Source organism: Oncorhynchus nerka, linkage group LG15 (assembly GCF_034236695.1).
Source record: "Oncorhynchus nerka isolate Pitt River linkage group LG15, Oner_Uvic_2.0, whole genome shotgun sequence".
NCBI lineage: Eukaryota > Metazoa > Chordata > Actinopteri > Salmoniformes > Salmonidae > Oncorhynchus > Oncorhynchus nerka.
The window spans coordinates 54159247-54182479 of record NC_088410.1 but is presented as its reverse complement, the minus strand read 5'-3'; the positions used below and the strand labels follow the sequence as shown (position 1 = coordinate 54182479).

Sequence of the window (23233 nt, the reverse complement as noted above, 5' to 3'; positions counted from 1 at the left end):
CAGTGTCATTCTCTGAGGGGAAACAACAATGTTATTACAAGCAGAGGTGATCTTTAACATGGTCCAACACTGCCATGATGTCTATCTTCAACCAGCAGAAACATTACACTGTGAATGTAGCAACCACTAGTTCTATAATGTATACTGTTAGCCACATTAGCCACATGTTAGCCACATGTTTTGCTATTAGCCACATTGTTAGCTATTAGCCACATTGTTAGCTATTGGCCACATTGTTAGCTATTGGCCACATTGTTATTTATAAGCCACATTAGCCACATGATAGTTGTTAGCCACATCAGCCACATGATAGTTATTAGCCACATTAGCAACATGAGTTATTATCCACATTAGCCAAATTATAGTTATTAGCCACATGATAGATATTAGCCACATTAGCTACATAATAGTTTTTAGCCACATGCTTGCTACTCTGTTAGTTGTTAGCCATATTAGTCACATGCTAGCCACATTGTTAATTATAAGCCATATGTTAACTAGGGCTGGGAATTGCGATTCTCACTATTCTATATGTATTTTTTACCTTTATTTAACTAGGCAAGTCAGTTAAAAACAAATTCTTATTTACAATGACGGTCTACCCCGGCCAAACCCTCCCCTAACACTGACGACACTGGGCCAATTGTGCGCCGCCCTGTGGGACTCCTGATCACGGCCGGTCGTGATACAGCCCGGGATCGAACCCGGGTCTGTAGTGATGCCCCTAGCACTGCGATGCTGTGCCTTAGACCGCTGCGTCACTCAGGATAAATGTATTGCGATTGGATACAGTGATTTCATTGCGATTCGATGTTCCAAACATATTGCTCACCATATATGTCTGCTGCAGAGGGACAAGAGAGAGACATGATGAAACTTGTTTTGATGAGTCATGGAAATAAAAGTGCTAAAAACAAATGGCCTCCCTATTTAAAGAGAAGATGGAGAACAAATGATGAAGGACAAATACTGGAGTTTTGGTGCAGGTACAGCCACCTAGTGCAAAAATGATATTGCGATATTGTCAACACAACACGATATACACTACCGTTTGGGGTCACTTAGAAATGTCCTTGTTTTTGAAACAAAAGCATGTTTTTTGATCCATTAAAATAACATCAAATTGATCAGAAATAACATGTAGACATTGTTAATGTTGTAAGGGGCAGGCAATAGGAGGGGGCTGAGCTTTGTCCTGACCCACCTGAGGCTGCAGCTGGGGCAGGCAATAGGAGGAGATACAAATACTATGTGCTGCACAGGTGATAAATACATCTGCAAAGTCCATGCACACACACTTGAATATTGTCCTGCTAATTTGACTTGATTGATTGATGTTCCTCACGTTTTTTGTTTTGTATCTATTCTTATTTTATTCTTATGTTGTTGTTGTTTATACACCTTGTGGGTGGGGGCAATGGTTAAAAAAATGGGAGAAGACTAGTATTTTGTATTTCTAATGCCTCTTAAGGGGAACGTAATCCTTTTCCTCATTGTACAGTATATAAGAACATATCACTATGTTCCCAAAAATGTTCAAGACCGTTTCCCTTCAATGAAATGCATTGAAAACTACTTTCTGCACACTTCTGCTACTTTCTTAGGCTACACAAGTGCTATCTCTTGCTAAAGAAATGTATGTTTACACCTATGCAGTACCTTTAGCAATACTAATAATAAACCTCTACTTTAGTAAAGGAAACAGTTATGACAGGTGTGTTGTAATGAAAACGAGTGGTGTCCACTGATTAAATGCAGTCTTTCTGCATTGCGAAGAGGGAAACCCCAGATGTTCACAAAGTTTGTGATGAATACTGGTTGTTTCTTCATGCAAAATAGATTTGATTTTTAATTTTCTTTCAAAAACAAGAGCATTTCTAAGTGACCCCAAATGGTAGTGTATATTGTCAAAAATAAAAGTAACCCCCCCCCCCCCCCATCACTAATGCTAACCCAATCTGTTATACAGTACCTTACACGGGAGGAAGTATCTACCAATAGACTTAATGCTACATTGATGTGTTATTACTGTTATGTGAGGCATGCAATCATCTGAGGCATCCTCTCACTGGGTTCATACAATGATAGAAAGAACCAAGGGTATATTGAGGTTTTACTATTAGTTCATTGTTTCTCACTATTTTGTGGAGATGAGCCATCTTCCAGCCAGTCAGCCAGTCAGACAGTCAGTCACTCAGCAAGGCCTGTGTAGCCGAGGTGATTCAGGCCAGAGTAGCCAAAGTAATTTTAATGAGAGTTCCAGAGCTCATTAGCTTGATCATCAAAGCTCTGAATGATCTGTTTAATTGTGTGATCGTGATGTGCAGCCCCCCTAACCATGGAATGGGCCCATGCATAACTGGCTTACTGACTATCTGTGTCCTAAACGGTACCCTATTCCCTATAGGCCCTGGTGAAAAGTAGTACACTATGTAGGGAAAAGCGTGCCATTTGGGATGCAACCACTGACTGCAAAATGTGAGAAAAAATGTTTTAATCTTCCGGATGAATCCATTATCCAAATACTGCAGCGTGTGAATAGATACTTGGCAAACGTGCTGCTGACGTGGTTCAAGGACACACAGTATAATTCAGACATACGTGTTCAGAGCACTGTGCTTACATTCACACTCACACACACACACACACACACACACACACACACACACACAGATGAAGTTAAGCCATAGAGATGTATAGAGGACTCTAGTGCCCAAAATCGTGTTTTAACATGGGCCACGCCATTGCGGACTTTCACAATTTTTAAGTTGTCAACTGGGGACTTCCTATGGGTTACGTATGGATCACATAATTCCATTCAGGTCATCAGGAGGAATTAGCTAATTAATTATACTTGTGAGCAAACATTCCATAACTGCAGGTGGCAGTAAATCACCAACCTTGGCTTTATACCTGTTCAAACAACACACTCCAGGTGGCAGTATGGATCTTTTCAGTTTGTTTACCAACTCATAGAAGTAGTAGAAGAAGAAAATGGACTACTTCAAAATGGAGATGGCCTTGCCCGTGCACTCACAGAAGCCATAATGGGACAGATAAAATATTGCGATCTATAAATCGATGTGGCTTTTTTCCACTAATTTGTCTTTTCAAAAATAACATTTGATTATTTTCACAGCTCTTTTTCAGAGCTGATCTGGTTGGTCAAAACACCAATTAGTGAAACAAATATCAGAATTTGGCTGCCTGTGTAAACGCAGCCTTTGAGTTAAGAGCATAAACCGACACACACATGTTGGCACAAAGTGAGTCATCTGTGGGGAGGCCTACTGGTTGAAAGACAGAAGGGGAAAGATGAGAATGGGGGATGGGCTGGGCACACTGCTCCAAAACGGAAAGGCACGAGGGAGAGATGTTTCGAACGAGGGATGTGAATGCATTTGTGTGTGCGTGTGTGCGCGTGCGCGTGTGTGTATTAACGCCTGAGCACCAGACCACCTGAGGAAAAGTCACGGCAGTGTGACGATGGCAGAAACCTTATCCATTGTTGCTCCCATGGCCCAGTGCACTTTGAGATGCTCTCTTTGCAAAGAAGAGGAATCAGATACCATCATGATCATCAGACACTCAACATATTCTCACTATCAATCTTGTACTAGTCTACAGATCAGGTCTTCCTTGCCCATGTGACCGTTTGTTATTGGGATCCAAAAGACAAAACTGAACCTAAGTAAGAACACCTAATCTGAGACACTTGATACACCATAATTATAAAACACACTTTCTCATAGTCGTTAAATTACCTGTTTCATTCATTCATTTGTTCAGTAATTCATCATTTGATTCCTTCAACTAGTCATTAGGGTTATTGCAGGAGCCTACCTATACGATAGATGATACAGATCCCTGAATTGCCATTCGAATCCTGGGGAAAAATAGGCACAGTGTGTCCTTCTAGACCAGACAGGCTGGATGGGCATGTATTGTCTATCAATGGCCTGCTATACCACCTACACATAAAAACGTGCGCACGCACGGGCACGCACGTTAAGGGATAACGAGCAGGGGGTGTCCTTGCGTGAGTCACAAATGAGCAGCTTGTTAAGTGACTAAACACACACTTCTGCCATCCTCTCCACTGGAGTCCAGAGACACTGCTGCTGGGCCAGCCACAGTTCCAGCCACAGTTACAGCCACAGTTACAGCCACTGTCGCACGCATGCAAGCATGCACACGTACATACAAGTACACGCGCAAGCATACAAACACACATGCACAAGCAAACCAGGGTTCCGTTAGGAGCATGGTCGGCAGCATTTTAATTTACCGGAGATTTAAGGCATTTATCAGACCCACATGCATTGGGTGCGTACCCTGATTAGGGCGTCCACCCAAGGCGCTCAGAATGACAGAAATCACATTTAGATGATGGTTATTCATCTCAACAGATCACGCAACTCGTCCTTCTTACCGAATCCCGATCACATAATTTGAAGATGTTAGAGTAACAGTCCTTGTTTACTTTTCCTCCGCCAACAAGACGAGTAACAAACAGCACAATCACTAGCCTATGTCAATCTACTAACCTCCATAGTAGAAAAGTTGGCATATTCTATATATGTAAAAGCTAGAGGCTCATGCAAACAATCAGAACGTTTAGCTTAAAATGTTGCTAAACTATTATTTCTTCACATTATAAGCAAAGCACACAAGGCAGTATTTTTTGTTCCATAATACAATTAGCAGGAAAACACTGTTGTCAAAAGTGCACCGCACACGCGACAGAGATGGAAATGTCTATAAGGAATTTCGAAAGAGGGGAGATAGAGATGCAACAACTAGTGTAACAGTATAGCTTCCGTCCCTCTCCTGGGCTCAAACCAGGGACCATCTGCACACATCAACAACAGCCACCCTCGAAGCATTGGTACCCATTCCACCACAAAAGCCACGGCCCTTGCAGAGCAAGGGGAACTACTACATCAAGGTCTCAGAGCGAGTGACGTCGCCAATTGAAACGCTATTAGCGCACGCTATTAGCGCGCACCACCGCTAACTAGCTAGCCATTTTACATCGGTTACACTAGCATGGGTTGCTAATATCTGACTCGTTTCAGGAAACTAGGAGTATGTCGCACGTCACTCCTTCACAGGGGAGGCATTTGAACTTAAACATTTATTTTTCATTAAAAAACATTTTCTTTGTCAGAAATGCCTTCTCGAACATGTGAACTTTCATGTGCCTTAATAATAAACGTGTATGACATCTGTAAATACGAATATAATTGTTAAATTACAAGTCTAGTTGGTTTAGCCATGGAAGAAGTGTGGAACCTTCCCGCTAGCTATGATTGGCTGAGATAATGGATGGGCTGGACATGCCGAGAGATGAGTTCAGATTGGTCTGCCATGTAGCGTGCTTCTGTCTATAACATGAGCTGCCCAGTATGTGTAGGTAATGCGTTCTACCGCTGCTTTTTTGAAAGATATCATGAACAACTGCAAAAGTGTCGCTAGTGTACTGCTCTCCACTTTCTGGAGGACAATCATTCCATGCTGACTTTCTCCGACTCTAAAAATGAATCAAACGATGAGGAAATTGCTGATTTAGGTAAAATATTTTAATTGAACCAGACATTGTAACGTCTTCTCAAACGGCAAACAACAGTGTTGTTGTCATGGAAGAAGTTGACCGAGTTTTGAAATCTGCGGAATGACCGATCGAAGCAGAGTATGATAACTAAGGAGATGGACAAAATTCTGGCGTTTCATTGCAAATATGCAGAGGGAGTCAAAAAGAGAACATGCAGAAGGCTGTTGTATAAAACACCTGTCTCAGGATTACATCTTCAAATTAAAGGGCAACCATGGCATCTGTGACAGAAATAGAGAAGCGTTCATCCATGTAAGAGAGTCTAGCTATCTACATTTTTAGATAGTTAGTTTTTAGTTTCATATTTTGTCAGAAAGTCATTTTCATTGCAAGTCAAAGCGTACTGTTAGCTACCGTTAGCTAGCATACAAAACCCTAAATCTGTAAACAAGGGCACCCTCATAGACGTCATCCTGACCAACTGGCCCTCCAAATACACCTCCGCTGTCTTCAACCAGTATCTCAGCGATCACTGCCTTATTGCCTGTACCCGCTACGGATCCGCAGTCAAACGACCACCCCTCATCACTGTCAAACGCTCCCTAAAACACTTCTGTGAGCAGGCCTTTCTAATCGACCTGGCCCGGGTATCCTGGAAGGATATTGACCTCATCCCGTCAGTTGAGGATGCCTGGTCATTCTTTAAAAGTAACTTCCTCACCATTTTAGATAAGCATGCTCCGTTCAAAAAATGCATAACTAAGAACAGATATAGCCCTTGGTTCACTCTAGACCTGACTGCCCTCGACCAGCACAAAAACATCCTGTGGCAGACTGCAATAGCATCGAATAGTCCCCGCGATATGCAACTGTTCAGGGAAGTCAGGAACCAATACACACAGTCAGTCAGGAAGGCAAAGGCCAGCTTCTTCAGGCAGAAATTTGCGTCCTGTAGCTCTAACTCCAAAAGTTCTGGGACACTGTAAAGTCCATGGAGAACAAGATCACCTCCTCCCAGCTGCCCACTGCACTGAGGCTAGGTAACACGGTCACCACCGATAAATCCATGATTATCGAAAACTTCAACAAGCATTTCTCAACGGCTGGCCTCCTGGCTACTCCAACCTCGGCCAATGCCATAAAACACTCCTTCCGTGGCCTCCAACTGCTCTTAAACGCGAGTAAAACCAAATGCATGCTTTTCAACCGTTCGCTGCCTGCACCCGCACTCCCGACTAGCATCACCACCCTGGATGGTTCCAACCTAGAATATGTGGACATCTATAAGTACCTAGGTTTCTGGCTAGACTGTAAACTCTCCTTACAGACTCATATCAAACATCTCCAATCTAAAATCAAATCTAGAGTCGGCTTTCTATTCCGCAACAAAGCCTCCTTCACTCACGCCGCCAAACTTACCCTAGTAAAACTGACTATCCTACCGATCCTCGACTTCGGTGTGGTCATCTACAAAATAGCTTCCAATACTCTACTCAGCAAACTGGATGCAGTTTATCACAGTGCCATCCGTTTTGTTACTAAAGCACCTTATACCACCCACCACTGCGACCTGTATGCTCTAGTCGGCTGGCCCTCGCTACATATTCGTCGCCAGACCCACTGGCTCCAGGTCATCTACAAGTCCATGCTAGGTAAAGCTCTGCCTTATCTCAGTTCACTGGTCACGATGGCAACACCCACCCGTAGCACGCGCTCCAGCAGGTGAATCTCACTGATCATCCCTAAAGCCAACACCTCATTTGGCTGCCTTTCGTTACAGTTCTCTGCTGCCTGTGACTGGAACGAATTGCAAAAATCGCTGAAGTTGGAGACTTTTATCTCCCTCACCAACTTCAAACATCTGCTATCTGAGCAGCTAACCGATCGCTGCTGCTGTACATAGTCTATCGGTAAATAGCCCACCCAATTTGACCTACCTCATCCCCATACTGTTTATATTTATTTACTTTTCTGCTCTTTTGCACACCAATATCTCTACCTGTACATGACCATCTGATAATTTATCACTCTAGTGTTAATCTGCAAAATTGTAATTATTTGCCTACCTCCTCATGCCTTTTGCACACAATGTATATAGATACTATTTTTTTCTACTGTGATATTGACTTGTTAATTGTTTACTCCATGTGTAACTCTGTGTTGCTGTCTGTTCACACTGCTATGCTTTATCTTGGCCAGGTCGCAGTTGCAAATGAGAACTTATTCTCAACTAGCCTACCTGGTTAAATAAAGGTGAAATTCATTTTTAAAAACAGAAACACAGACACGCATATTCCTTTGACAGGACACACAGCCATGTGAAAAAAAGCACGTGTGTTTCTGCTCTAGCAGTTCGCCTCATTATTACTACTTTTACTACTTTTGATTTGATTTGATTTGTACCACCTGTGGTCCCCCTAATTCACAATAAAACTCTGGTCAATTCAGCCTCATTTAGTTCAACTGCTGTCATTTCAGACTATTCGTACACCGACTGTACCGTCATTTCAGGTAATTTCAGTTTCCACGAGTCAATGTCTCTCCATCCCCGGTGGGTGTGGTGAATTAAAATGAGTAGTATTCGCCAACAATGGCGATACAGACACACACACACACTAAAATGATAGCAGCCAGGACTCTTCCGCGTGCATGTTGCCCTGTGAAGGTTGAAACATGAATCATATTCACAGTGAAAAGGTCATTGTTTCCCGGGGTACTTTCCGCTCAGCTACCTTCAGCGGGAGGAGCTGCTTGCCGGGAGCGCCAAGTCATACAGAGAGCAGTCACAAATGACCTTAAAACCGGAAGGAGGTTTTAGACAGGTGGGGGCGGAGAGGACAGACAGACAGTGGAGTGCGGAGAGAGGACACTCTCTCTCAGACTGTGCGTGACTGTTCCTCCCTAAGGTGTGCAACAGAGCCTTTCCAGGTGATCATTTCAGAGCAGTCATTCCAAACTGTGTGTCAAGCTGTGTGTCAAGGACGTCATCAGGAAGGAGCTATAGAGGAGAGGGATGACAGGAGAGATGAGGAGTGCCGAGGATACAGAGGAGAGGAGGAAGAGGAAGAAGAGAATATAGGGTTGGGCCGATAAATGAATAAATCAATTGTCGTGACATTTGACATTGACAATATGATAAATCATCATGCGCAACACGACACTCTATTTAGAACTTTTCAAATCAAAACTCTGCCTTTACTAGGCTGTAGCAATATGTTGAAAATTAAGAGAAGGGCTTACAAAGAAACAGGGACTAAGTTGAGGAAGAAAGGAGTTGAAGCACTCAACAAAAAAAAGGCAGAGATTTCTTTTAGCTCACTTTAATCCATTATACAGGACGAGAACAGGCGACTGACGTTTTCCTCAGAGTGACCTGACTATTGCACTGTTGGATTCTAACTTCGAACTTGAAATATCCTTATTCATGTTACCATATTAGAACCGAGTGTATGGAAATCTACTGAGCGAGAAAGGGGAGTGCAGAAAATGTACATTCTGTCAGAACACGTTATTGTTAAATCTTGTGTATCCTACGGAGAGGAGAAGGTATACAGTCTGGTTTCAGTCACAGGTAAGGTAGGACAGCCATGGGTTAGTGAGGAGTGAGGAATGTGGGCCGAGGTCATGTCAGATGAAGTGGCCACTTGAGTTCCTGCCCAGCAACAGGAGGAGAATGTCCAGACGTGCAAAGAGGAGACTCAGCATAGAAGGAGGGTATACATTTATGTGATTGTGTTAATAATGTCTTTGTCTTTTCAGTTGTTTGACCCAGTGGGTGAATAAACTTAGTCATCCGTTTGAGTTTTTACTCTGTTTGTCAGAACCTAACAGCACTTAGCTCCTATGTATAGCCTAGTGGCCCTTTGAGACACAATAATGTAAGATAAAAATAATAATAATAATAATAATAATGGTATAGCACAAAATAGTAGTAAATCATCCTTGAGCTGTTTCGACAACTTGATTGGAGTCCACTTGCGGCACACACCTGTCTATATAAGGTACCAAAGTCGACTCCCCGATAGGATTGTGTCGAGGCACAGATCTGGGGAAGGGTACCAAAACATTTCTGTAGCATTGAAGGTCCCCAAGAACACAGTGGCCTCCATAATTCTTAAATGGAAGAAGTTTAGAACCACCAAGACTATTCCTACTGTAGAGCTGGCTGCCTGGCCAAACTTGGCAATCGGGGGAGAAGGGCCTTGGTCAGGGAGGTGACCATGAACTCAATGGTCACTCTGACAGAGCTCCAGAGTTCCTCTGTGGAGATGGGAGAACCTTCCAGAAAGACAACGATCTCTACAGCACTCCGCCAATCAGGCCTTCATGGTAGAGTAGCGAGACGGAAGACACTCCTGGGTTGAAGGTTCACCTTCCAACAGGACAACGACCCTAAGCACACAGCCAAGACAATGCAGGAGTGGCTTCAGGAAAAATCTCTGAATGTCCATGAGTGGCCCAGCCAGAGTTGAACCCGATCGAACATCTCTGGAGAGACCTGAAAATAGCTGTGCAGCGACACTCCCCATCCTACCTGACAGAGCTTAAGAGGATCTGCAGAGAAGAATGGGAGAAACTAACCAAATACAGGTGTTCCAAGCTTGCTGCGTCATACCCAAGAAGACTTGAGGCTGTAATCGCTGTCAAATGTGCTTCAACAAATTACTGACTAAAGGGTCTGAATATTTATGTAAATGTGATATTTCTGGGGGGGTTTCACAACGGTTTAGATGGTACAATGATTATCTATAATTGCTTGTTTTGTCACATAAACTGAAATTAAACGAACTATTAGAATTTTCGCAACCAAATGGCAGAGCGTTTTCTGCATAATGCATCTTTAACGATTACCCATAACAGGATGCAGCCACCACTATGCTTGAAAATATGGAGAGTGGTACTCAGTAATGTGTTGTGTTGGATTTGCCCCAAACATGAAATTCACTGCTCAAAAGAGGGGCCTTACAGATAATTGTATGTGTGGGCTAGAGAGGTGAGGTAGTAATTTAAAAATCATATTAAACACCTTGTTTGCACACAGAGTCCATGCAACTTATGGACTTCTTAAGCAAATTTGTACTCCTGAACATTTCAAAAAACATAATTCCACTTTGACATCATAGGGTATTGTGTGTAGGCCAGTGACAACAAATCTAAATGTAATACATTTTAAATGCAGGCTTTAACACAACAAAATGTTGAAAAAGTCAAGGGGTGTGAATACTTTCGGGAAGGCACTGTATGTAGCAGATCTCTGTATGTGTAAGGAACGACAGATATAGGGAAGGCAATCAAAATGTGAAAGAGTCCAAGTGAGTCCAATGAGCGCTGATGCGCGTAATGATGGTGACAGGTGTGCATAATGAAGGGAATCCTGGCGTCCTCGAGGGCCAGAGAGGGGAAGCCGGAGCAGGCGTGACAGTATCTCCCCTCTAGGGGCGCCACCCGGCGTCCCACCTGGGCGAGCCTGACGGGCCGGCCGAGGCATGGGCGCCGGACTGACCAGCTGAGGTGTAGAAGCCCGACACGCAAGGCTGAGGCGTGGGGGCCTGATGAGCCGGCTGAGGCGTGGGAGCCCGACGAGCCGGTTGAGGCATGGGAGCCTGATGTGCCAGCTTAGGCATGACGTGGGATGGGAGCCCGATGAGCTGGCTGAGGCGTGGGAGCCCGACGAGCCGGTTGAGGCATGGCAGCCTGATGTGCCAGCTTAGGCATGACGTGGGATGGGAGCCCGATGAGCTGGCTGAGGCGTAGGAGCCCGACGAGCCAGCTGAGGGAAGGAAACCTCTTGAGCCAGCTAAGGCGTGGAAGCCAGACGAACCAGCTGAGGCACCCCCGGTTCCATCGGCGGTGGCACAATGACCCGACGTCACCAACAAAACAAAAAACAAAAAGCTCCCTGATGCTTCGTATAGTGTTGTCAGCATTCTGTAAGGAACGACGCTGGAGACGAGAAGCAGGTACAGGGAGTGAACATTTAATAACCAACGAACAGGAACAGAATACGGACAGCATCTGGACAGGGGAAACGGAAAAGACAATAATGCTGACACGTGCATGAAACAGAGAAAACAGACAGATATTGGGAAGGCAATCAAAATGTGAAGGTGTCCAGGTGAGTCCAATGAGCGCTGATGCGCGTAATGATGGTGAAAGGTGTGCGTAATGAAGGGCATCCTGGCACCCTCGAGCGCCAGAGAGGGGAAGCGGGTGCAGGCGTAACAGTAAAGACCCTGAAACCTTGGGTATAAATATTCGTTCAGAACAATGGTTTAATTGTTTGATGCTTCCACTCGTTAATCATTCATCCCTAAGAAATTGCAAAAAATGACTGAGTGAAGGAAACGTGACTGTTAATTGTCAAACTGCTATTTATGGAATGAAACTCCTGCTTCAGTATTACTCCACATTGAACCACAGCCAGAGGACGGGTACATTACTGGCATATTGTTGTTTTGCTTCTTTCATTTGTTGCTCATATGGCACGTATGTGTTGCATGAGAAATATAAGGAAAGCTATTACTGCCGCCAGTACAGGCGTTGTGAAAAACACGAGGCTCATTGTCAATGAATTGCGTGGTTTCTGTTGTTGGCTTCTGATGATGTGCGCGATTCACGAGTGATGTCCCATTCCTTAGACATATTTATCCCTACAACTAGTTGCTCTGTCTTGGAGGGCCGGCGTGGGGAAACAGCCTTAGCCTCCTCTCAGCTTGCTGAGCTCTAAGTAAGATACTGAGTTTGAATGGTACCACTATCTCTCTCTCTCCCTTCCCCCAGGTTACACTGAGTCTGTCACTGAATCTAATCTGCATGGCATTAGCGCCTCGTGATAGGATGATAGGAGCCAGGGGACTCGCCTGGTTGTCCCTCCCTGACAGCCAGGCCTTCCACCCCGACCCTGCGCCGTTCCCCTGCCATCATGGTTCTCCCATCATCAGCCCCAGCCAGCCAGCTCACCTATGGGCCTGCAGTGCAGTATTGTGTGTGTGTGTGTGTGTGTGTGTGTGTGTGTGTGTGTGTGTGTGTGTGTGTGTGTGTGTGTGTGTGTGTGTGTGTGTGTGTGTGTGTGTGCGTGTGTGTGTTTGTGAGAGAGCGATGTGCTCTGGAGTTCTCATCCCTCATCCCCTGCTGGCTGCCATTTTCAACCAATTCAGCATTTCTACACTCTCCCATTCCTCCTCCTGAGACCTCTCTGTGTGTATTGTAGTTAGTACAGTACATTTGCTGCACCAGCCCTAAATCAACCTCCTACAGTATACCTACTGCAATTGGAAAGAGCAGAACTGCACAACTCACCTAAAAACTAAGATTGACTGAAGTTTGGCACAAACACTCAAGGGTCAGTTTATTAGGCACACCAGCCCGTTCCTGAAAATGGTTTGCTCCTACAGACAGTGAGTCACCTGGTCGTGGCTTGCTATATAAAGCAGGCAGACAGGCATCAAGGCATTCAGTTACTGTTTAATTGAATGTTAGTATGGGCAAAACGAGTGACCTAAGAGACCTTGAGCACGGTTTGACCGTCGGTGCCCGACGCGCCAGCGCCAGTATCTCAGGGTGTGGATCTGTCCATCAGCCTAGCCGTTCCACGTTAGCTGCCATATTAATACATCCCCATTCACATGAACCCCTCACACTTCCATACCACCGCCCCACAGTTTAATGGCAACACTGTTGCCGTGGAGTGAATTCATAGCCACTCTCTCTAGAGACTTGTATTGAGGTTGAATCATCATCCCAGCATATGGACATAACAGAAGGTGTGCCTACGTACCTAGGCTATATCCAGCGTATTTTCCACAGTCGACTTTTAACTCGAGGGCCACACCTACTTTATACATGGCTCTGGTTAATTCCCTCGAAACTACAGAATCAGACCCCCTGTTACATTTAATCTCCCTATTTATCCAAAGATACTTACAGTGGTGCTCCATACATTTTATATGGGTGGACCCAGCTGGAATTGAACCCACGAGCCTGGTGTTAAAGGCACCATGCTCTACCAATCGAGCCATGCAGGACCATGTTTTGGCCTGATACTCACACTGCTTTATGAACATTGCAATCCCCTCACTAAGCCCACGCTCTTTCGGTGAACACCAAGCGAGCCCATAGATTACACAATACTGTGGCACAGACTGTACTGTCCCAGATAACCTACTTTCCTCCTCCTATGCACCACTGTGCAAACAAATACCCCTGGGGTCACCCTCCTAGAGGTCATACGGGCAAGCATTACACCACACTTCTCCTCTCAAGTAGTAGGTCACATCGTAGTATCTTACAGTAGAACGTCTTCGTTCAACCGTAGCATAATGGCAGGAACACCATGCATGCGTGTATATGTATGCGACCAATGCAATTTGATTTCTATAAGCCCCATGCATCTTTTAGAGCAGAAGGTCGGTTGAGGGTTACAAAACAGGACGGCTTCTAGCTCTCTATCGCTCTCACACCATCCTGCTCTCAGACATTGATGAATCACTAAGCTCTCCAGCTAAATTCTGCTCACGTAAGAATCCAAATGTCTGTTGTCTCGCCAGCGGACTGTGCAGGCACACACTCTCAGCTGTAGGAGCCCTGCTATGAACACCACGTCACCCACAATGCATCAGTCTACACAGACACACTGCCGAGACTCGCGTGCGCACAGGGGAGCACAGAGACATGACGATTTCTACAAATAAAAACGGAACAAAATTCTGGTGCACTGCAGGAATGATATGACATGACGAAGTACAAATGTGAAAGAGCATGGATGGTCTTCTACCTAACCAACGCCTGGACTCATAGTCACCGTGGTTACACAAGAACAATCTTTAAACAGTAGATAGCACACACACACACACACACACACACACACACACACACACACACACACACACACACACACACACACACACACACACAGCAAGACATTCACATGTAATACACATTAAAAACGTCTGTCCATTGAACAGCAAGACGTGTCCCATTTAGTGCCTTTAAACACTGGCCATGACAACTGCTTGAGTTCCTGCACCTCTTATACAATATTGTTTAAAAAGTATTGTGGAGTTCCTACACCTAAATATAAACAGTACTGACACCCGACATGAGTACCGGCACCTATTTCAGTCCAAGTCAAGCACCGTCAACCATACACTACCGTAATAACACTGCAGGGTAAAGCATAATAACCTGACAACAGAGGGTGCCCATTGTTCAACAGCACCTCCACAGAGACTTCAATGACACCACAAGTCACCTGCACCATGAATGCTGTCACTGCCAGAGCACACAGCAGCATACCCAAGGAGTCATTCACAGTACAAGGTGAAAACAGCCGAGGCTCAGGGTGAAGTGCCCCTTGGCTACAGATCTAGGATCATCTTACCATCCCCCAATCCTAAGCTTAACCATTAGTGGGGGGATGCCAAACTGACCCAAAGATCAGCATCTAGGGGCAACTTCACCCTTTACCTCTTGTGGTTATCACACAAGTCAGAGTTATACTTAAACTAAACCTTTAATAGTGAGAGCTTTGCAATAGTGATGGCTGGTCGACGAATCGCCGTCTCTTTGATGATTCGTTGAGAGCCCGAGACAAAAGTACAAAGGTATTTTATAGCCAAGATACACCCCTTCAACCTAAACGACGAACAACAGATACATAGAATGGGTCACAAGGTTAAGATTTGTATGAAAGATACCTATAATACATAGCAGACAGTATCTGCAGTGTCAACAGTTTTCATTGTATCACCAGTGTCTGGCCCTCCGACTCCAAACTGGAGCCATCTCTCCCTGGTACGGTATAGTACAGAAACATTAAGTCATGCTCTGGAATGCTCTTTAGGTTTTATCACCCAAAATACATCGTAAATCTCCTGTCAGTGTTATCTCCCACAGGCTCATCCTCAGTAGAACACACACACACACACACACACACAATAGTTAAGAATACCCTATTCTGTTGAATAAAACAACCATGATGCAATAAAAGTACTGTAACATAATCTTGAAATTTTTCAACCATACTCTCCCAGAGCACAAGAGGGGGTCAAAGGTAATGCAAGGGGGTCCGGAGTTCATGGGGTTCATTTGAGTCAGGAGTAATGCTGACGTATGTACTCACCAGGTCATGGTTGGTGGAGTTGGAGTCATCCTGAGGGAAGGGGATGTACACAGCTAAGGCCATACAGTTGGCAAAAATAGCTATTAATATAAAGATATCAAATGGCCTGGAAGACCAGGTTAAGGGAAATCATTGAAGCGGGGGATCACATGAATATATTCACCGTGTCAACATTTGACTATTTCCTGTTCAAACTAATAATCATCAAACACAGACAGAGTTCAAGCCAAAGACATCGGAAGTTGCGAGAGTCAGAAGAAAGTCATAATGGCATTCAATATGCAACTTGGCAATTCAGGGCCAATCTAAATAACATGAGATAATGTGCAGAGTTATCACAGTATTCTGATGACTGTGTCTTCTGGAGCAGCAGAGTCCCAGCAGAGGCTCTCGCAGCTGTGTCGTGTCACTGAGTCACCCTCGCCCCACCAGTATTTTAAGATTTGGGACATGGTGACTTTCACTGCGCCTTAGGAGGCAGCAAAAAACAACTTTTTTTTCACCTCCAGTTGACTATTCTCTCGCATGCACCGCTGAAAAAACACAAAGTCTAGAATGATTCACACATCGCTGGCTATAGCTGTCAAATAATCTGTCTTTCCCTGCAGTAGGCTACCTACGCTAGAATGAACTGATTAAAAGTAAACATTGACTTGCTGTTTCACTTTCATATTCTTGTGTTGGGTAGTGAGTCACACTCTGCAGTGAGATTAACATAAAGGGGTGTCTCTTGTCTAGTTGTACTGGACTGTGAGGGGAAATGGAGATGGGATACAGCCACTGCACATGGCTAAGCTAAAGCTAGAGTTAGCTAAAGCTAGAGTCAGCTAAAGCTAGAGTCAGCTAAAGCTAGAGTCAGCTAAAGCTTGAGTCAGCTAAAGCTTGTCAGCTAAACCTAGAGTCAGCTAAAGCTAGTCAGCTAAAGCTAGAGTCAGCTAAATCTAGTCAGCTAAAGCTAGTCAGCTAAACCTAGTCAGCTAAACCTAGAGTCAGCTAAAGCGAGTCAGCTAAAGCTAGGCATTGGCTAGGTGCAACTCAAGATTTAGCCAACTGTACGGTTCAGACAAAGGTAAATCATGAATTGGTTAATGGGCGGCAATCCACCTGATGGACCTGAATGAACCCTAACTGAGCCTGTGATGGTTCTTCTCATGCACTGACCTACACATCACACACACACTGCAACACACACTAAAGTACAAGGTATAGATTATCAACATCCAGGGTCACACAGACACACACACACACACACACACACACACACACACACACTCTGGTCCGTTGTGAAGGATACTTCCACTCTACCAGGCTGATGCAGGCTCTTCGTATGGGATTGTTGAGTTTGAGGCAGAACAGGGCCCTGGCTGGCCTGGTGTTGGCGTTGCTCCCCTGCTTCTTGCTTTTGGCGTACTGCGCCCGCTTCTTTTGTGCCAATGCGCCCACCGGGACAGTCGACACCGGGACCGGGGCAGCCGGAGGGGCGGCTACCGGACTGGGCACCGGCGGGGTAACTGGGGTTGCAGCCGGGGCCGCAGGGGCGTTGGCTGGCCCGTTGGCACTCATGGTGTGGGCGTGGCTCTGTGGGGCGTGTCCAGCAGCATGGATCTGCCAGGAGAGAGGGTGGGGCTAAATGAGGGGCACAGGGCGGTCTGACCAATGGGCTGGCACGTCACCAGAGGGAGGGACTCTGGTGCTGCTGGCATAATTTGCCTCTGTGAAAGAGAGTACAGGAGAGAGAATGGTTACCAATCCATATGTTTATATAGAAAACTGATCATTGATCATCACTACTAAAATCATCAGTAGAAGGTTACTATGGTGACTTTATCACATGGAAACTAGTAAAGGTAAACAAATAAGCAATTAGCGCTGATAGTAGTTTCCAATTTAGCACCACGGACAGCGATGATTGAAATACCTACAATCTCGCATTCAGAACCACAAGACCATGAACAGCAGCCATCTCAGGTAAAGCTGTGTCAATGGCTAAGAATCACTTGAAGATAAATAGGCTACAGGAAGACCTACACAGGAAGCAGCATACCCAGCAAGAAGCCTGAATCACAAACTCTGTGGAATCTGGGTTTGTTGTGATCATGACCAAGGCATTTCTAGGGTCAGTGAGATGTGTTTCACACATCATTTCCCAAGAAGAGGGCGGGTCTGGGCTCCGCGTGCACCCCGAAGGAGACACCCCATGATAAAATCCGGTGTATTGGAGGGGGGGGGGGTCCTATGTAGTCCTGCTTTGTGGCATTTTGCGAAGCCTCTATGTTATACTGACTGCACTATATGTTAGTCTGCATGTAGATATGGTTGTCCTTGTTTGATAGAGCCATTGGACGTCTTTCAGCAATGTTCCTATCGGCGGATTCAATTATAAATGTATAAGGTAACACATTCTTTCCAGTCTCTGAAAGGCTACAACTCGATATGGGGCAGTGGTTCCTGCTCTGGCCCCTTCCCTAAAACACAAGTCCGATTGGGCAAAACTGAAAGAACTGACCAGACCACAATGGCTTCAAGTGATTCCTCTCATCAACACGAATTTGACAATGGAGAATTTTGACACGTTCTTTTAGCTAGCTACATGGTGACATTCAACCGTACATTTCAACCGGAATCAACTATGGGACCTTATACAGACAGGTGTGTGACTTTCCAAATCATGGCCAATCAATTGAATTTACCACAGGTGGACTCCAATCAAGTTGTAGAAAAATATCAAGGATGATCAATGGAAATAGGATGCACCTGAGCTCAATTTCGAGTCTCATAGCAAAGGGTCTGAATACTTATGTAATTAAGGTATTAGGTTTTTATTTTTTATAAATGTGCAAAAATGTCTAAAAACCTGTTTTGGCTTTGTCATTATTGGGTATTGTGTGTAGATTGATGAGGAGAAAATGTTTATTTAATCAATTTTAGAATAAGCAGTAATGTAACAAAATGTGGAATAAACCTTAGGCTTTTCCGAAAGTAGGCTATAAGATAATGAATTGTCAAGGAAAGTATGAAGGGGACTGCTATGCTATAGTAGGAAGGCGAAATTGACAATCATCAAAAAAGAACCAATTATACGCAATATGTCCATAGCCTATTTATCAGAGATGCTGATTATCGAGAGGGAGAGTGTTGCAGAGATTTTTCAAATACTGTGAGGAACTATTATAATTTGAATGGATGTAAAAAATAAAATATATATATTTTTTAAATTACGTACTTCGTTGACTTGTGAGGTGAAGTAAAAATGACTGAGAAGCCCAGCTGGGCACTTTCCTACATTTGACATTTGAAATTTGCGAGAAGCAGGCCAGGTACTTCTATGCGTGCTCAGGCAACATTAACAGGACAGAGAAACCAGTATAATATGTTTAGCTGTAGGTTGCATACTTCTAGATCTGCCTGGTTCAGCTTAGTTCTCTTATTCCGGTGCTCTACAATGAGAACTGGGCTCCCTGCCTGTGCCATTAAACCCCTACAACTCATCCAGAACGCCGCAGCCCGTCTGGTGTTCAACCTTCCCAAGTTCTCTCACGTCACCCCGCTCCTCCGCTCTCTCCACTGGCTTCCAGTTGAAGCTCGCATCCGCTACAAGACCATGGTGCTTGCCTACGGAGCTGTGAGGGGAACGGCACCTCAGTACCTCCAGGCTCTGATCAGGCCCTACACCCAAACAAGGGCACTGCGTTCATCCACCTCTGGCCTGCTCGCCTCCCTACCACTGAGGAAGTACAGTTCCCGCTCAGCCCAGTCAAAACTGTTCGCTGCTCTGGCCCCCCAATGGTGGAACAAACTCCCTCACGACGCCAGGACAGCGGAGTCAATCACCACCTTCCGGAGACACCTGAAACCCCACCTCTTTCAGGAATACCTAGGATAGGATAAAGTAATCCTTCTCACCCCCCTTAAAAGATTTAGATGCACTATTGTAAAGTGGCTGTTCCACTGGATGTCTTAAGGTGAACACACCAATTTGTAAGTCGCTCTGGATAAGAGCGTCTGCTAAATGACTTAAATGTAAAAATGTAGAACTATGCCATAGCAGGCAGAAATAGAGGTATGCAACCTATAGAAATGAAGGAGAACATATTCTGTAGGAATATTCTCTCCTCCTACACATATTATTATAGTGTTATTATAGTAGCGCTATAATAACACATGTAGTGGTCCCGTCCGTGGTAGGGAACTGGCATTAGACGGTTAGTTATGTGAATCAGACAATGAATCAAAACATTTTATTACAGTTCGTGATAAAACGGTAGTTGTTCAAGGAGAGACCTTTCCCTATACAAAAATGAAACCAAATTTAGAAATACAAAAGGCATTTATTTATATATACAAACTGTATCAGTTAGGGTCACTACGACAATCCAACATTTGCCACTGCCAGAGTAGGCTTTTAGGAAAATCAGTCTAGTTACAGGGTAATGGAGTGACACCAAACTAAGGTGTGCCTGTCCGTTTGACTGTGTGATGAGGTTAGACATAATAGCTTAGTGTGTTCTGATGTGGTATAGCAGAGTCACCCCAATTACAACACCGTTGCAGGCAAGAAGAGAGAGAAGGCTGTACTGTAAAACTGAATGTCAGTGGTAGACAGTGGTAGCTTATGTCAATGGAAATTCACTTGCTGGGTGACATGGTGGGCTGGGGAAGATGAGACTTTGTGCTTGAAGCGAATGTCCCGTCTGCTGTCTTCGGCCATCTGGATAAGACTCTGACGGAAGTGATGAGTACAGGGTTCGTCGACCTTCTTAAAACCATCTACTGCTTGGACCCCTTGCAGAAGATCTGCTTGTACTGCACGTCTCCTGGAAAGACATGGTTGTGGTGTCAGCATTTAGACTCGGTTGATGAAGGGATGTAGGGCATCACACCTTTGTTGGTAAAGGTGTCAACAGATGGGTCCTAAGTGATTATAGACAGGCTAGTGTATTGTTTAGGGACAATGACGCACCCCTCGTGCCTGTGGATCCAAAATGCACTCCCTTTATGTATATACATTGGGTATATTTCAACAGGGTACTGTGGAACGTCTCCAGATAACCTGCATTTTACAAAGAGAAAAAGTGTAGACTAAATAACATGGTAACATGGTCTGGAACGTACTCTGTCTGGTCCTCTAACCTCCTGAGAACCACGTAACACAAACAAATGCATACAAACACTACACAAATTAATGTTGTAATGAATGAAATGATCTTTGGTGTCGTAAAACAATCCTCGGTTCCTGCCCGTGTCTGGTTAAGAGAGGAGGGGGAGGGCCCCCTACGGAAGAACATCTGGCAGAACACCCAGAATACGTTCTTTAAGTTAAGATAGAGCCAGAGCCAGTCACATGTGTGAACCGATCCAATGAATCATGTTTATGTAGGTTTGGATAGCAGTATATAAAGCTCTATGTAAGGAACGCACTTCAGATTGGTACTTACAGTTTAAGTCTGAAGTTTACATACACATTAGCCAAATACATTTAAACTCAGTTTTTCCACAATTCCTGACATTTAATCCTAGTAAAAAGTCCCTGTCTAAGGTCAGTTAGGATCACCACTTTATTTTAAGAATGTGAAATGTCAGTATAATAGTAGAGAGAATTATTTATTTCAGCTTTTATTTCTTTCATCACATTCCCAGTGGATCAGAAGTTTACATACACTCGATTAGTATTTGGTAGCATTGCCTTCAAGTTGTTTAACTTGGGTCAAACATTTCGGGTAGCCTTCCACAAGCTTCCCACAATAATTTGGGTGAATTTTGGCCCATTCCTCCTGACAGAACTGATGTAACTGAGTCAGGTTTGTAGGCCTCCTTGCTCACACACGCTTTTTTAGTTCTGCCCCAAAAAATTATATAGGATTGAGGTCAGGGCTTTGTGATGGCCACTCCAATACATTGACTTTGTTGACCTAAAGTAATTTTGCCACAACTGGAAGTATGCTTGGGGTCATTGTCCATTTGGAAGACCCATTTGCAACCAAGCTTTAACTTTAACTGATGTCTTGAGATGTTGCTTCAATATATCCACATAATTGTTCTCCTCGTGATGCCATCTATTTTGTGAAGTGCAGCAAAGCACCCCCACAACATGATACCGCCTCAAGGTTGGGATGGTGTTCTTCGGCTTGCAAGCCTCCCCCTTTTTCCTCCAAACAGAACAATGGTCATTATGGCCAAACAGTTCTATTTTACTTTCATCAGATCAGAACACATTTCTCCAAAAAGTACAATCTTTTCAAACCGAAGTCTGACTTTTTTATGGCGGTTTTGGAGCAGTGGCTTCTCCCTCGATGAGCAGCCTTTCAGGTTATGTCGAAATAGGACAATACTGTGGATATAGATACTTTTGTACTTGTGTCTTCCAGCATCTTCACAAGGTCCTTTGCTGTTGTTCTGGGATTGATTTGCACCAAAGTACGTTCATCTCTAGGAGACAGAAGGTTTCTCCTTCCTGAGCGGTGTCACGTTCTGACCTTTATTTCCTTTGTTGTGTCTTTATTTAGTATGGTCAGGGCGTGAGTTGGGGTGGGCAGTCTATGTTTGTGTTTATGTTTTTTCTATTTCTGTGTTTGGCCTGATATGGTTCTCAATCAGAGGCAGCTGTTTATCGTTGTCCCTGATTGAGAACCATATTTAGGTAGCCTGGGTTTCACTGTTGGTTTGTGGGTGTAGGTTTCCGTGTCTGTGTTTTTCACCACACGGTACTGTTTCGGTTTTGTTATTTCACGTATTCGTTTATTGTTTTTGTATTTCATAGTGTTCAGTGCTTTTGTTATTAAAATCGTCATGAACACTTACCACGCCGCATCTTGGTCCGATCCTTGGTCCGAAATCTGCCGTTACAAGCAGTATGACGGCTGCATGGTCCCATGGTATTTATACTTGCGTACTATTGTTTGTACAGATGAATGTGGTACCTTCAGGCATTTGGAAATTGCTCCCAAGGATGAACCAGACTTGTGAAGGTCTACAGTTTTTTTTCTCAGGTCTTGGCTGATTTCTTTTGATTTTCCCATGATGTCAAGCAAAGAGGCACTGAGTTTGAAGGTAGGCCTTGCAATACATCCACAGGTACACCTCCAATTGACTCAAATTATGTCAATTGGCCTATCCGAAGCGTCTAAAGCCATGACATCATTTCCTGGAATTTTCCAAATTGTTTAAAGGCACAGTCAACTTACTGTATGTAAACCTTTGACCCACTGGAACTGTGATATAGTGAATTACAAGTGAAATAACCGACTTGCCAAACCTATAGTTTGTTAACAAGAAATTTGTGGAGTGGTTGACAAACAAGTTTTAATGACTCCAATCTAAGTGTATGTAAACTTCCGACTTCAACTGTGTGCAGTAGTGGATCTTCTGTCATGCATACCACTGCTTTTTTTTTGCCGCACCAAGATTTACATGCTAAAATCGCCACTGCTACTTTGTAGTTAACATACATTGAGAAGGTTTTTGGGAAAGCCTTTCCATCTACCAGAAGATGGTTGTCATTAGCATCATCGCTAACGGCTACATATGGCAGACAAAGGCGCACACACAGGAAGGGGCATTTC

General features: G+C 44.3%; 1 protein-coding gene across 1 annotated transcript in view; it reads right to left on the bottom strand.

Annotated features, from left to right (window-relative positions):
* LOC115142708 (voltage-dependent L-type calcium channel subunit alpha-1D-like) overlaps positions 1 to 17382 on the bottom strand; it is a 127197-nt gene extending 109815 nt beyond the window's left edge. Inside the window, exons 1-2 of the mRNA XM_065001722.1 lie at positions 16969 to 17382; positions 15675 to 15780 (exon numbers count right to left, since the gene is read on the bottom strand). Of these exons, the coding sequence (XP_064857794.1) occupies positions 15675 to 15780; positions 16969 to 17237 (375 nt within the window). The 5' untranslated portion in view covers positions 17238 to 17382. The remainder of the gene's footprint in view (positions 1 to 15674; positions 15781 to 16968) is intronic.
* Positions 17383 to 23233: the final 5851 nt, after the last annotated feature.